The sequence below is a fragment of the Prosopis cineraria genome, unplaced genomic scaffold (genome assembly GCF_029017545.1).
Source record: "Prosopis cineraria cultivar Desert tree isolate PC_DT_omini unplaced genomic scaffold, ASM2901754v1 PC3, whole genome shotgun sequence".
Classification (NCBI taxonomy): domain Eukaryota; kingdom Viridiplantae; phylum Streptophyta; class Magnoliopsida; order Fabales; family Fabaceae; genus Prosopis; species Prosopis cineraria.
Window position 1 is genome coordinate 38,854,113 of NW_026555334.1, and position 17,014 is coordinate 38,871,126.

At 33.8% G+C, this 17,014-nt stretch overlaps 1 protein-coding gene across 3 annotated transcripts; it reads left to right on the plus strand.

Moving 5' to 3' along the window:
- The first annotated feature begins 10,813 nt into the window (after positions 1-10,813).
- On the plus strand, positions 10,814-14,490 carry LOC129304454 (transcription factor bHLH130-like). Of its 3 annotated transcripts, none has more exons than XR_008591691.1 (7): positions 10,814-11,827; positions 12,366-12,703; positions 12,830-13,000; positions 13,160-13,225; positions 13,304-13,372; positions 13,468-13,584; positions 13,896-14,490. XR_008591691.1 is itself a non-coding variant. In XM_054944121.1 (6 exons), the coding sequence occupies exons 1-6, from the start codon at positions 11,377-11,379 to the stop codon at positions 13,528-13,530; spliced, it is 1,158 nt and encodes a 385-aa protein (XP_054800096.1). In that variant the 5' UTR covers positions 10,815-11,376; the 3' UTR covers positions 13,531-13,857. The 3 variants fall into 3 exon arrangements, 1 of the variants encoding a protein (XP_054800096.1); XR_008591690.1 differs by having other exon boundaries at positions 13,912-14,490; XM_054944121.1 differs by lacking the exon at positions 13,896-14,490 and having other exon boundaries at positions 10,815-11,827; positions 13,468-13,857.
- The last annotated feature ends 2,524 nt before the right edge of the window (positions 14,491-17,014 follow it).

A 17,014-nucleotide genomic window follows, 5' to 3' on the forward strand; every position in this document is an offset into this window, starting at 1 on the left:
AGACTCCAGTGGGGGCATCGAATTTAGGTCCACTCTCTTGAGTCTCGTCTATCAACAATGTTGTCCCCGTTTTACTTTCTTCTTCCTTCACAGGGACCCCCCCACTACCAGTGATCATCACGGGACCACTTCCTCACTCTATTTCTCCTTTTTAATTATTTTCCCTTGTCTTCAACTTATCATCATACATCCTTTTCCCTGAAGGAAGAACTCACAATGAGATGGTGGAACTTGGATTCCATCCAATAATTAAAAGCTGCAATAATGTCATCATTCTTTTATTCACCAGATCATTTGATCTTCAGAATAACTTGTTATCAATGTCTCCAGAATATAGAATGTCGCATTATTCTATTCCCTCCCTCACCGTTCTTACTTCTTAGTATTCCCCCGCCCATTTTACCTCCAAAGCGACGCCATTCTCGTTATCCTTGTCGACGAGGATGTAATTATGCGACACGTGTGAGGATGAGCTTTTCAGCGAAGCAGTACGAGTAGTTTTGTGAATAACACGGATGTTTGACGGCTTGGATCCCCTGCGGTCAAATAATAAAAAACTCCGACGCCGGATTCATCGGCCAGTCTCTGGCGAGTGGCGGGAGACATGATGATATGATTTTTGCATTTTTATTTTTAGTTAGAAAAACAATTTTCAGACAGAAAATTAACAAAATTAAAGATGTTACATAAGTTTTTGCAAACGGGCCTTCAAGGCTTTAGTTCATCGTCAGGCTGATCCCACACACACACACACGTGTATGAATAACCTCCATGCATGACCTCCCCTCTACTTGTTTTCTTGGCTCCGGGGAGTTTGATTCTAGAAATTAATTAATTTCTAGCTTCTGCTTTGTATGCAGTGAATCTAAAAACTAGTCGTGCATATCTAGCCTAAATATTTTTTTTTTTGTTATGTACATGTTTTCTCTTACATGAAGAGATTTTATTCGAGACCTGGTTAGAAAACAAATATAAACACCTCTTTTGATAAAAAATTGAATTTTGGCTCATTATTTGTGAGAGACAAGTTCCTTTTGTTATTCAGAGTCACGTTAATTAGTCAGGAAGAATTTTAATTGCACATTCATCCACACACTAGATACTGTGCCCTCATCTTGGACGAAATTTGATTCTGCACTTCTCCCTTTCATCCACTTAAAAGAAAAGAAGGGGCTTGTTATTATTTTATTTGGTTAATTTCTATTTCGAAGGAGTCTATGCGGGACAAGGAATCCAAATGGCCGAGAACGGGTCCACTAAATGAAGAAACATTGAAACGGTGTTACATTCAAGTTCAAGTCAACTTCTCTAATCATTGTTTGGGCAATTTTTGGTCGAGAGCCAGAATTAAATATGAAACGCACAACGCAAATTAAAGGAGGGGAGAGGATGAGGGATTTTATTTTTGGAAAGACGGAGCTCTGAGAAAGGCAAGTGAAAGCGACGAGGGCGCCAAAGAGTGGAGAAAAGACGCAAACGGTGACGTCAATGGATTTCTCCGCCCGCTCTCCTTGTTTACCGGTCACCGCCTTACTCTGTTACATGTTCAAAGTTGGGATTCGTCGTCCACAATGAGAACAGGTTTTGGGATTCCAATCCAACCATCTGGGATACATGATCTCCTCCTGAATGTTAGCTTGAAGGCGTGCAAAAATCATAACTTCATACAAGTGAGAGTGCAACTAGTTCTTCAGAGGCTTTTCACAATGGTGGTGGTCCTGATCGTCCTCTAAGGACTTTTGTGTTGATGCAATTTCATACGCCAATTTTGAACTGAAATCGACTCTATACAGATATGTGATGGAACCTCCGTGGGAATGTTTAGACAGGGTCCGTTTGATTTATATTCTCATGTTTTATTTTTAAAAACTGGTTTACAATATAATTTTTAAAATAAAATAAAATACTCTTTTAGTTGCTTTAATTTAGAAACAGTTTCATAATTAAAAAATTTGCTAAAAACAATGGTCATCAGCAGTTAATTGCAATGACTTATGATAATCATTTGTCATAATAACTATAATTTTCAATAATTAAATATAAATTATTTTGAAAATAAAAAACTGAAATGAAAGCAGATTTAAGATGTTTTTATTTTTAAAAAAAAGAAAAATGAAAACAATTAGATTCAAAATATTTACCTAAATAATTTTTTTATTTTTAAAAACAAGAACTGTTTTTGAAAGCAGAAACCAAATAAATTCATAATTTCCCCAAATTTTGGTTGCTGGGCTGATGCATGTAATAATTTATTTCAACTTCTCAAGCGAGCCTCGCCGCTCTAATTATGGCACACAGAAAGAGAGATAGATATATATATATATAGAGAGAGAGAGAGAGAGAGAGAGAGACAGAGAGAGAGAGGTTTGGGGGTTAGTACTGTTGATTTAATTACCTCAAAACCGGGGGTTTGTATTACACTATTACTCGTCACAAGTTTGCACCCAGTATATTATATCAAATCCATTATACAGTATTAGTTATTAATTATTCAAAGATTCTTACGATGCCCGGTTTCTCGCCACTGAATTGCTGATTATAATACAATCAATTTAATCATAATTGTACTTACTAGTAATTGACTAATTGTCACCTGCCCACAGCCTTGAGCACCATGAGTTTAATATTTGGAAAAATGACATCTGGATCTTATAAAAAAATTTATTATCAAAAAATTTCATAAAATTTATAAAATACTTTTAAATTTTAAATCCTCTATATTTATAATTTGATTAAAAATATTAATAATTAAATAATAATTATAAATTATAAATATGTAAGATTTGAGATTTAAATTTTTTTTAAAATTTTATTAAATCTCTTAATAATAAATTTGTTCACGTGGGATTTAGATATAATTTTTTTTAATATTTTCTTAACATAACATAAGATTTGCTTGGCCGTCAGCAAAGACCTGGTCATCACTGCATGCGTGGGTATCTGCACAATTTAGGCTTTGCGCAGTCTCAGCTAGAAAACAAAACACTTGAATTTAATAAAGCCACTTTCCGCAACATCTCTGTTCATGATGAAATCATCTTTTATTTTTTTATGTCATGGTGAAACAAATATTGAAATTCATGGTCAAAAAAGAAATAAATATTGAAATTACTTCACTTGATTATGCAATTATATATGGCTTTTGGCTTTTATGGGTGTTAAACGTGGAAAAAAAAAATCCTAAAATCCGTTCGTGGTTAAACCATGTGTACGGTGTACCTTTAAATGGCTGAAATTCTAAAATCTCGTTTGATGTGATAGAAAATTTTTTAAGAAAATTGAAATTAAAATTAAAATTAAAATCAGAATCCAAATAGAATTAAATTTTAAAAGTGTATTTGATATAAAAATAAAATTTTAATATAATATTAATTTGTATATGTATTTAAAATAAGAAAAGACCAAATTATCCTTTTTTTCAAAATTAAAAAGACCTACCTTATTATAAATGGACAAAAAAGATGAAGATAGTGGAGTCCACAAATTGAATTCAAGAAAATTGAATCAATTTTATGGTCAATATGATGGAATTAGATTCTAATATTTTTGATGGAATTAAAATTTTTAAAAATTATAATTCTTACATATCAATTATATTTAAATTAAAATTTTATTAACATGGCCTAAAAGCTGAAAGGTCGTGACTTGCCAACCTCTGCATGTATAATTATTTTTTCTGACATGATATTGTTTTTATAATTCATGAGGCTAAATTCAGTTCATATTTATTTCTCTATTAAAAGCACCAAATAAAATTATTATTTTTTTATGGATGAGTTAAGAGTTTGCGACATCTCTCATACAGATACCTAGACCTAGCAAAGCTATGCACAGCAAAAACCTCTGTTCGAATCACAGAGACTAATACATTATAGGATTAATTTAATACTTACAATTTCATATTGAAATTAGTTATAATAATAAATGAAGTTGTTTTTTTTTTAAATTTCAATTGTATTTGCAGGATGCAAGCAAATAAATAACGCGAGATGTTGTTTGATTTGAGCGAATAAAATACTAAATTGCTGTACAAAAATTGAGATATAATATAAAATCAATACCGACAATAATGATTTACATTTTTTTATTTCAAAATTTATTCAAGCAGTATATATATATATATATATATATTTCATTTGGGCAGGCTTAATATTTATTATTTGAAATTGCAGAACTATGAATCTTCAGGTTTTGATGAAATACAAATTAAATTAAAGTAAGAAAATATAGGAAAAAATGACAGAGGTTCAAAAAGATCAGTTAATTTAAATTAGGTCTTAAATGTTAAATTTTAAAAAATTTATAACTCAATCTCTTTAATTTACAACTCTATTGTAATAAATTTGTAACTCGTATTTTAAATTTTAAGAAGAAAATATTTTTTTATTCTTTGATCATATTAAAATTTTAAAAATAAATTACAAATTTATTATAATGTAGTTATAAAATTGAGAAATGAATTTGTAAATTTTTTAAGTTTGACACTTAAAATGTAACTTGAATTAGTTAATCCTTTCGAGACTTCTTTGTTATTCTTCCAGAATATAATTCGTGACACCGATATGACATGGCCCTATAAATAGAAATTGATATATTCAAGATTGAGATGACCAATGGCCATCAACATCAGGGTCCTCAACTGCTCTTGATGTCAAAATCAAACATCTCAATGCAATTCACTACTTCGTTATGAATTATATAGTGCATGTTTGGTTTACATCCTAACCTTAGTTAGAGTAAGCCAAGCTAAGGTTAGGATATAAAAAGGTTAAAAAATGATGTTTGGATTGACAAAATGTATCAACCTTAGTTAGAGCTAAATGAGCGTTAATTCAGAACCTATTAGCGTTGGATTTTTTCTCTTGTGTTTCGTTGATTAATGGCCATTAGAAGCATTGATTAGCTTTTAAATTTTTTTTTTTTGCTTTCTCCCTCCTCTCATTTATCTATCCCACGAGGCACGAACTTTGCTTTTTATCCCACTGTGTGTGTTTTCTTCTCCCGTGACCTAGCAAGTTGAACTAAACCAAATCGCAACCTCACCTTCATTACTCATGTAAGTGGCGGCATCTAAGCTGATATCCACTGTGTTGAAGCAAGTAACCTGTGGTCAGTCTCTAGCTTGCTATCGTCTCTTCTTGTGTCCCTGCTCGGAAGTGGTCTTTCTCCTTATCACCTCTTGATCCTCGCCATGGTCCACTAGATCTGCACTTCCAGTCATCAGATCTACTCCCCATCGCTTGTCTTTGCCAAGTAAGCTTCTTCTTTTTGTCTCCTTCCTTGCCTTCCTTGTTTCCTTTTTCGTTCATGGACTCTTTTCGCATCTCTAATCCATCCTTGTTCTTTCTCATCTTAGATACTAATGATATATAAACCTCAGATCCCGACACTTCTCTTTATAGTTTACTAATAACAAGTTAATCCCTATTACAGTTAGAGTGTTATATCATCTCTGTTTATTGATAGACGCTTTCTTTATAGTTTTCCAGTAACGAGTTAAACCATATGTTAAACATTCATGGTTTCTTTTTGCATCTCTGGTCCATCCCAAACCTTCATCTCTTTTGCCTTTTTCATTGCCTGCTTCTTGTTAACTGAAATAAGGGTCATTTTTTGGTGCGGCAGTCTCTAGTCTGTTGTATTTTCTAGTCTCTTGCATTATGCATGAGTTAATGGATGACTGTGCTCGTCTCCTTGTTTATTATTTTTTGGTCTCTTGCCTTTTTCAAATGCATTTTCTGGTCTCTTACCTTATATTCGCATTTTTTAGTTTATTGTCTTTTTTGAAAGCTTGGTGATGACCCTTGGAGGAAGTTTTTGATCATCCTTGGCAAAAAGAGAAGCTTATGGCTTCTATTTTTATTTTCAACCTGTTCTTTTTTTTTACGCCTGTTCTATGTTTCTAATGATCCCTAGTGATTCTTATTTTTTTTCCTTAGCTGAATGCTTGGTGCGCATCTTGTAACTGAATGCTTGGTATTGCTTCATTTTCATGTATGCTCAATAATGCTTGGTGATTCTTCCTATTTTTGTATGAGTTATTCTAGAGAAAAAAAATTTGGCAAATTGATACACATATGTGAATATATTTATTGATTTTGTATGTTTGTGATGCCTCACTAGTTTATAGAACAATGAACAGTGATAAAGAAAAAGTTTTGTGGAATTCAACTTTGACAGAAATTTTCATTAAGAAATATTTAGATCAAGTATACAAGAAATAAAGAAAAGGAACTACTTTCAACAAAGATGGTTGCAAGCAATAATCAAGGGATTTGAGGCAAAAAAGGGAAAAAGGTATGAACGAAAGCAACTAAAAAATAAGCTGGACAACATAAAGAAAGAATGAAGCGTATGATATAAGTTGTTTTCTAGTGAAACCAACTTAAGATGGGATAGTGTCAAGAATACTGTCGATGCTCCAAATGAGTGGTGATAGCGAAAAATTTCAGTATGGATTAGTTATTAAGTATTTTTTAGATTAGAATTTAATTTGAGAATATTAATTATTGGTTATTTAAATTCTTGTAGGAAAATCCCCTTTATGAAAAATTTAGACATAAAGGGCTAATGTTTACAAGGGAATTAGCCTTGATATTTAGGGGTGTCTTGACAATTGGGGAGACACTGTTTATACCATTTGCTATGTAGACCCAAATAGAGGATGACGATGACGATAAGGATGTATACCACCCCAGCATTGACCTTCAAGAAAGATTCGATGATAGTGAAGAGGAGTTAAATTTATCTGACACTGTAGTACTTATAGGGATTACTGATGAGCTATTGGGCTTGAATGTCATCACAAATATTAGTGGAATTAGTGGTGATGGAAATCAAGGCAAGAGAAAGAGGGTTGGAGGAGTTGATAGAAGAAAAAAGCAAAAAGTCCTTACCTCAATGAAAATAGCAGATACAATGAGTAAAATAGCTAAGGAAAATAAAGCTATAATAGAGACAGTGAATAAGATTTTGACAAATGATGTAGGAGTTTTTAAGGTTGTGGCTCACCTAAATAGACTTCTATAAGTTTTTGGTGATAAATATTTGCATTGAAAATATGTCAATCTTGTTCCGTAAAAGCCTATGCGAGATGCTTATTAGCAACTTAAAAATCATTTTGATCACTTAGTCAATTAGTTGAAGCACCAAGTCTACCATCCATTAGATTTTATTTTAAAGAATACATCTGGATGAATTTTTATATAGGTTTATGATGACTTAACATGTGTTTGACTTGTAGTTGCTTTATTTTGACTTGTAGTTTACTATGCTTATGATGACTTGGTTTGTAGTAAATATTTAACTCTTATCTAATGCTTATCTTAGGCTTTATTTTTTATGTTGTTGAACGATAGTTATATACTATTTATTTTATGTTATATACAAATAATATTTACAAACTATTTTACTTGAGGTTGAAAAATCATGAAAGATTCAAATGAATATATGTTAGGTTGGAATGAAGGTTGGGATATAGATGTAGCTCATCAACTACTTCCCTTGTTACAGTAAAATATAACTAAGCAAGAAGAAATATGTCAATTAGTTAGTGAATATAGGATTCCATGTGTGGAAAGAGTTATAGAGAACTAACAGGCAAACAGGGCAAATGTGGGTCAATGAGATTTTATAAGGTCATACTGATTGTTGTTATAAAATATTTTGAATGAAAAAACATTTGTTTAGGTAACTGTGCACAACACTAGTTGATATTGGTCTCAAGAAATCTAAAAAATGGGAGTTGAAGAAATGGTTAAAATGTTTTTAAATACAATTTTAGATATGGAGTTGGTAATAGAATGATATAGGAACAATTTTAACATTCAGGAGAAATTATCCATAGAAATTTTCATAAAGTATTAGTTGCCTGCCTTAACCTTTTCAAGGCAAACATAAAGCTACCTGATCTTTTATTTCAATGATGTCATTCAAAAATTTAAAATGACCCATGATACTGGCTATTCTTTAATGATGTTATAGGAGCAATTGATGGCACTCATGTGCCATGCATGGTTAGTGTTGCTGATCAGGTCAAATTTATTGGAAGAAAGGGATATGCAATGCAGAATGTCATGACTATATGCGATTGGGACATGTGTTTTACTCTTGTCATTATGAGATGGGAAGGTATGGCTCATGATGCCCGAGTGTTTGATAATGCCACATCAACTCCTTTAATGCATTTTCTACATCCAATTTTAGGTATATTTTATTAAAGTCACTATAATTATTATTGCATTGATTTAATGTTGGTCAAATGTATAATACTTCCTTTTATTTAATAGGTAAATATTATTAGGTTGATTCTAGTTATCTAACATTAAATGGGTATCTTGGTCCATATCATTGCGAATGTTATCACCTTCTAGACCATAGGCGAGTTGTAGGATTTATAAATAATAATGAGATCTTCAATTATTATCATTCAAGTTTGAGATGTATTATAAAAATAACTTTTGAAATGTGGAAGAATAAGTGTGCAATTATATGAAAAATGTCCAAATTTAGATATAAAACATAAGTTCAAATTGCTTGTGCAATAATAGCAATACATAACTTGATCAAGAGAAATTTAATAACTGATGAGCAATTCATACAAGCTTAAGATGAAAGTGTAGATATTCATAAGGAAGATATTGATATTAGTGAGACATCCTTGTCAAATCTACCCAAATCATCAAGACAAATGTAGCGTGTTTGTGATATAATTAGAGATTAACTTGTAAATCATATCAATTAAATATTAATTTATTTTAGGTTTTTATGATTGAATATTTAAGATATTTTACTTATTAGTTGTGATTTTAAGTCTAATATTTTTTACTTATTAGTTAGTAAAAAATACAAACATTCTTATTTAAGATTTAATATTTAGGGTAAAAAAATTCATGTTTATTTTTGCTATTAAACATCTCAACTGACTTTGAATCAAATCATCCAAACAAATTTCAGTTTATCTAACTGACTTTAAAAAAAAAGGTATCCAAATATAAATCACGTTACATTAACTAAATTTTTTTCTAATCTCAATTTGCTAACCTCAGTTGAATTCTAATTTTAGTTGTAAATTTTTTAATCTAAACACACTCATAGTCTTCTCCTTCCCTATATAAATCATTTTTATCAACCTTGCCAATGCTAATATAAAAAAAATGAGGAAATAAATTTTTAAAATTTTAAATATGGTTCTATATAATAAATATAAAAAAATAATATTATGTTACTTTTTCTCTCTCATGAAGGGCAATTTTAAAAATATTTTTAAATATTATATAAAAAATTAAAATCGTGACTTATAAATGAAACCAAGTGAATTTTCTAGAACGTATCTTATAAATAAGACTAAAGGAGTATTATTTAAATAAATTATATTAAACATAAATTATAAAAAATGAAGTCTATTTTTTAACCATATACAATATACGAAACTCATACTAACTTTACATGAAAGCCAACATGTGATAAATACTGTAATGGCTCATTTGATTAATTAGAAGTGAGGCCATGAAAGTAGAAGCAGAAGTGAAGATCTAAAATTAATATATTTGATAGGTGGGATTCTAATTCTTCAAGGAAGCCATTTCTATCAAAATTGATAGAACACCATCAAGACTCCCATGGAACAAAATTCCATCATATTCATTTCCATCTCTACCCTTTAAGCTCTCACATTCTCTCCTCTTCCTCAATGATATTGATGACCCACTTCCTTCTTTGGTAGCTCCAATCCGCAATGGCAACAAAGCTCAACTAAGTTCAAAATGATCAGGAACCCATCACCACCATCAACCCTTTGTTCTTCAACATGGTGCAGTAGATTTCGTTGTTTCGATGATATCGTAGATATAAAAGAGAGGGAGCAACCTCAGGGTGGTTACTTGACCCACCATTTTCGATTCAAGTTCAAAGAGGGGGAAGCAGAGGACAACAGCAGATGATAATAACTCTGATAAGGACAATAGCAAATTGTGAAGACTCCTGACTGATAGACGACAATGTCTAGTTCGATTTCCTCTTTGATCTATGTATTTAGTTACTCTATTTCATCTTAAAGTTGATTTCTAGTCAGTCTCCCTTGGCAACGAGCTATGCCGTGAAGAACATGAACGGAAAAAAAGTCGAAGATCCAATACAGTTTGATTTACAAAATAAGGTGATCCATTGCATCCTTCCATTTGTTCTTGGTCCATCTCATTACAGTTCGGCTTCTTTGATTCAAGCTTTTTTTTTTTTTTTGGTTTCTTCCAAGTGAATTCAATGACCTTTTAGTTTCAATTTTCTTTAATTCTGAGATTAGATGGAATTGGGTGGCTGCAGCGGATGGGAAGAGATTTTTCAATCAAGGGCATTCAAGTCCTTTTACATTATAAATGGATATATTAAATAAAATTTATATCTCACTTTCATCAACTTATGAAACATACTTTTAAATCCAATTTTAATTTAAACTCTACTTCTAATTTCATTTTTAACTCTATTTCTAATTCCATTTTCTCTTCTTTTAAAAACTTTTCTGCCATGCTAAACCAGACATAATTTACATTAACCAACTGATTAACCTGTTGGAAAAAATTAATCTTCATCAATAGAATATAAAATGGATATGTATATAATGTAACAGCCAAGGCTAGTGGTGGCTTGCTCCATGTCCAATTATTTCAAGTATTTCAGGCAACGATGTACATTAAAATTTGCTATTGTTGGGAAAGTTGACCCCGAAGCTTATGAAGCGAAGAGAGGATGTGGTGGGGCCGGAGGGCGTATTTGTATTTATGAATATTAAAATGAAATAATGAATGGATCACTGTAAGTCTCTGACTCTAAAGAGAGGCACTCGGGAATGGGACATCAATGGATGTCTTTCTGTACTTTGTTATTGGTTGAACTTGCATACAGCGCCAGCGCCAATATATAGCCTTCGTCTCTTCTCGATCTCTCCTTCTTCACTTTCTTCATTCTCTCTAGCTCCGTGTCTCTGTGCTCTTCATTCACGTGCTTTTACCTGCTTCCAAAGCAATTCTAAAGCTGCAGTTAATCATCTCTATACAATATAGTCGGCCTGTCCTCCTCACTGCATCTTTGTATCCATTCTGCCACAAATCAGCTTTCTGCTTTCTCGCCTGAGCTATCTAGGGTTTTGTTCCCTTTGGATGCTTCTTTTACAAGATCTTATCCCGCCCTGCTTAGAAAGTAAGCTGAAAATTCCTCCCAGAAAGTTAAAAGGAGGAAGAAGACAACAAAAATTCTCAGAATTTTACTGGATAAAGCGGCGGGTCTTTTAGATAATGATTCTCGGGTTTGTGATATCCGGGTGACTCTTACCTTTGCGAAAAGCTATCATAACCAGGAACAGGGCGAACAACGGAAGCATTTATGGATTTGAATTCGCATCAGACTTATCAGCACCAACAGCATCAATCCAATTCCGGATTGGCTCGGTTCCGCTCTGCCCCCAGCTCGCTTCTTGCTAATTTCAGACAAGCTCTCGAATCTGCTGAGTCCGAGAGACGAATTTCGAGATTCGCAAACAACAGTAATAAGAACGATACGGCGTCGCCAAGCTTTCAAGAATTTGAATCCGAACACAAACCCTCTAAATCTCCATCAGAGGCTGCTCTGAACCGTATGAATTCCCAGCAAGGCTATAGTGGCGGCGGGCTACCACCTCACTATCCAAGGCATAGTTCTTCCATGGATAGCTCCTTCGGACTGATGGGTTCAATGGGAATGGATCACGAAACTCGGCCAAAAGGCTTCGCTTTGCCTCTTCTTAGGCAAAGCAGCTCCCCTGCCGGTCTTTTCTCGAACATCTCCTTTCCAAATGGTACAGTGTTTCTTCTGCTTCCCTTGCAGGCTGCTTTTTAGCAAATTTTTATCTTTTTGTGCGTTCTTGCAATTATTTTATTAATTAAGAAACAGAAATTGCAGAGGCAACATATCATATTGCATTGAACTTTGATTTCACAATTTGATAGTGTGATCGATCGAGCTTTGGAAGCACATGGAATTTAGCTTCAGGAATTGAACAAATTTTGTTACTGGTGTAGACCAGTTATTCTGTTTTATGATTATTTGGCATCTGGTGATCGAATAGCATATGCCTCTGCGGTTGCTATTTTTATAATCCAGCTCAACTCTCTCTCATTTCTTAACGCATATCACTTTCCATGGCTGTCATGTACTCATAAACGTAAGGTTGGGAATTTTAAAAATAAATTTGGCACACAATGGTCGCAATTTCATTGAGATCCATGAAGCGAGGATAGATACCTGACCCTGTTTCTTTCCTGATACTATTGAAGGAAAATATCTTTGATTTTCGTGGCCTTTTAAGATAGCAAGAGGTTATTCGTAAATTGCAGGGTATGGCCCCATGAAAGGGGTGAGAAACTATGGTGGGGTGAACGGCAGTAGTGATGGTGGACTTACTCCATCTATCAATGGATTGAAGAATGAGATTAGCTTCTCATCAAGAAGTACCTCCCTGGGAGCCCTGTCCCAGATCTCTGAAATAGAATGTGAGGGTATTGGAGCAACTAGCCCAGATAATGGGAGGGTGGGAACTAACAGTGGTGATACTCGGTATTATGGCCCTGGCTTCCCTTATACTTCCTGGAATGATACATCACATGTCTCAGAAAATCTCACTGGTTTTAAACGACATCAAACTAGTAATGAAAAGTTGTATTCTGATGGTCAGGTATGTATATCGGCTGCTCAATTCTTCACGGCCCCTGGTTTTATATATATATATATATATATATTTTCTCCCAGTTTTGTTTATTCGGTTTCCCTCTTCTTGATACAAACAAGTTGATGTGTTCAGAATGCTGAGCCTGGAAGTCGGGTTAATGTATTATCGCATAACTTGAGTTTGCCAAAAACCCCATCACGTATGGCTTCCGTGGAGAAGTTTCTTCAATTCCCAGATTCTGTTCCTTGTAAAATAAGGGCAAAGCGGGGCTGTGCCACTCATCCACGAAGCATTGCAGAAAGGGTAGGATTTTTTTTTCCCCCGACTAAAGCCAGTTAAATATGGCAGTACTTGTTTGTATCAAGCAGAATGAAGTTGTTATTAGTCCTTTGCTAAAAATATGAGAAATACATAAAGTTTAGATTAGTTGATTCTGAGAACAAGTTCTGACTTCTGATACAGGTTAGAAGAACTCGTATCAGTGAACGAATGAAAAAGTTACAAGATCTCGTCCCGAACATGGACAAGGTAAGATTCATGTTCCGCCGTTTATTATCTGTATGTGGAATGGAAAGTTTGTCATTGCATGAATTTTGTTCTTGGCAGCAAACAAACACGGCAGACATGTTGGACTTGGCTGTTATGTATATTAAAGATCTTCAGAAACAGTTCATGGTAACTAAAGAGAAATTAAGTTTGCCCAGAATTATGACGGTCTAATTGATGAGTTTGTTTCCGCCTGAACTGACATGATAAATAAAATTCTGCAGACTCTGAGCGAGAAACGGGCAAACTGCAAATGTACAAGCACGCAGAAAGCAGATGCAAACTGAGTGGTTTCACTGACAAAAACAGAGCATGCGAAGAAGGATTTTGTGTGCTGAAAAGTAAGTAGAAAGCAACCACAGATATATGTTTTTATGTTCCTTGGATGATACAGAAAGGTTGTAACACTTAACCACCGCATTTAGGTTCCCTGAATTTTGTACAGCATAATTCTGATGATGTATGCCTGTCAAGTCATGTGATAGTATCTCTTTCTCTCGGTGCGTCTCTTTAGGTGAAATCTAGATGGGTTAAATATTGATATTGTTGTTTGCTCAAAAAAAAAAAATATTGATATTGTTGAGTACTAGTATTTTTCTTTTGGAATTGGGTAATAGTTGTTTCACGGGTACATTTGACTTGACTTTGTTAGTCATTTAATTTTCGAGGCGGTTGGACCAAGTAAGAGCTCTGTGGATGGGGAAGCATATTCTTTTTGTCCAGGATGAATGAATGCATAGATGGGCCCGCCGAATAAAAAAAGAAATGAAGAAATAAAGAAATGGACAGAGAGCATTGGTATGAAGATTTAAATAGTGAAGGTATTGATGGAACGGGGGTTGCTAATTGGGGCAAGGACACAGTTGCATGGTTGATGGACGATGGAGACTTGAGAGCATAAAACAAGGGGAAATATCGGCGCCCACCTTATCGAGCTGAAGAATCTGGACCCTCTTGTAGCTTTTATAGGGCTCAACACAACCTCTTCAATACGTTCGCATTAGATTAACAAATTTTAAAGTCCAGCTTTCTACATGCTTATCCATTTTCATAAAATTTATGAAGAGATGGACGATGATAAAAATGTGCGAATAACCTGTATTTCCGAGAAGTCAAAGTTAAAAGCTCATGTAAAATTCACTTTTTTAGTTATGTAGCTTAATCAAGGTCAACCAGTCAATATTAAATAGACGTATAAAACTCAATAAATATTTCTAAATGATAAGTAGTATGGCTTTTCTCCTGTATTTGAGGGGATGTTTGTTCTGATGTTTATTTTCCTTTGAAATATTTCCCCATTCTCAGAATTAAAATAATTATGACTATAATTAATTTGACGTGCGTGCTGCACTTAGAACAAAGGGAGAATCTCACTGCAGGTCCTAAATCAGCAAAAAATTTTACTGTGGATCTAATACATTGTGATATTGCACTATAAGCTCAAGGACTCTTGTTACAAATTTTATTAAAAGCGAAAGTAAAATTTTGTTCTTATATTATTTGAAAACTCAAATAATGTATAACATGATATTTATGAATGCACAATACAATATTTATAGATGTACAACATAATATTAATTTATTTGCATTTATAATGTAATATTTATAAATACATAACACGATATTCATTGATACACAACACAATATATACATATGAACATTGTTATGAGAATTTATGAATATTGTTTGTATATCCATGGACGTTGTATTATATATCATGTGCATTATTTGTACATTTTATTAAATTTATTGATTAATTAAACATGCATGGATATTGTGTTCTACATCGATGAACATTGACTTGTGCATGATCTGAATTTTTAAATCATACAAGGACAAAATCATGCTCTCAAGAACAATTGCAAGAAAAGCCTTTTGTCTTGCAATGTAATAACAAAATTTATTAGGCTTCCAATGCAATTTTTGCCTCTTTGGAGGCCTGTAGTGCAATTTCCCTAAAACAAATAGAATCTACGAGGTACAATTTCTGAATAAAAGGTAAGTTTTGACTTTGAATTAGTGAAAGAAAAAGTCTCGTGAAAAGAAGCCGGAACTTACAAAACGAAAAAGATGAAATAGCATAATTATCAAGAGGAAGCAGTGTGGACAAGTGTAATGTATGAGGGGAAACAAGGCCTGAAAAAGGAGGTCTCGCTGTTCAACTTCAAATCAATTGAAGTTCTTACAAAGTCGAACTACAAGTACATGGTTGGTTGTCTGCCAAGGGACGTCGTCAAAATGCAAATATTTAATGTGTAGAATTAAATAAATATGAGAGAATATATTATACTACATGAGTAAAAATTGGGTTTTAAAAATATTTTGGATTAAAATTTATTTTTTTTCTAAATTATATTTTCAAGACTACTCAGTATCTTGTACTTCTTTTTGGGTTCAGTCATTTACTTAAACTTTTAACATTGAATCACCCAGCATCAAGCCACGGACGTTAAGTGATTTGCAGGTGTCATGTGAGGTGTCTTTTCTTGCCTCCATCTTTGCTTATGCGGTCCTTTCATTTCTCTCTTCCATCTTCCTCTCCCATGTTCTCTCATCCGCAGCCGAGCTTGAAGCCCCTTCCCCTCCAACCCATCTGCCTCCTCCAGCAGCGCAGATCGTCCGCCTACCCAGGACCCATCTCTTCAAGCGTGCAGCGTCGTAAACCGTCAAGAGCCCCCCACCATAAACCCATCTCCTCCGGCTTGTAGCGTCGCAGACTGTCGAGAGCCCCCACCCCAAACCTATCACCTGCAGCTCGAATGCGTCATTCTAGATCTGTAAAACTAGTTCTAGGTCAGCCGAGCACGAAGTACCGTTCACCAAGTATAGGAGTCGCCGTCGCTGAGGAGTCGAGTACCTGTTCGTCGCCACGTCCTGCGGAGTCACTATCGCCGTTCGAAGAGTCCAAGAATTAAAAAAAAAACATAGGGTTCGGATTTTCTAGATTTTTTGCTTCCATCTTCCTCCTTCCTCTTGTCTGTGATTTGTGTTTTCTGATGGTGGTGACTGGTTGTTGCTCCTGCCTTTTATTTTTCCTTGCTTTTGACTGTGACTGGGTTTATTTTGATTGCCTTTTATTTTGGTTCAATGATCGAGTTTTGGGTTCGATTTCTGATTGCTTATAACTGTGAGTTTTCGGTTCGATTTCTGCTTGCTTTTTCTGGGTTGAATTTTTGGATATTTTGGCCAGAAGGAGAGGGAGTAATTTTTTTCCTTAAAAAAGATCTGACTCATTTGCCAAGTGGGGGATGTGAGTGATATACACATGGGCAAAAATAGTCCACACACATACACTTGACGGTCAACGTTCAACAATTTAATAGAAGGATGCTGGCTGATCTGTTTTTGAAAGGTTAAGGGGTTGATTGGACCAAAAAAGTAAAGAGGACACTGGATGATTACAAGGGCGCGGTTTAGGGACAAAAATAAACTTTAATCTGAATATTTTTAACTATTGAAGTAATTAAGGAAGACTGTAGTAACTGCTACTAGGTAGCTCGTGTTTGATTTTTGCATTTTTCATCAAACACACACACATGCACTGTCAATAAGTTACTGAAATATTTTGAAAAATAAATCAATTTTTCAAGTTATTTTTTATCAAATGCACTATCTTTAAAAACATTTAATATATATATATATATATATATTTGTGTGTGTGAAGGAACATTATAAATAAATAATATTCAAAAAAATAGAGTCAGGTTAGAGTCATGTCGGATTTGGACATGATAGAATTTATCCGATAAAAAAAATAGAGGCAGAGGAAGA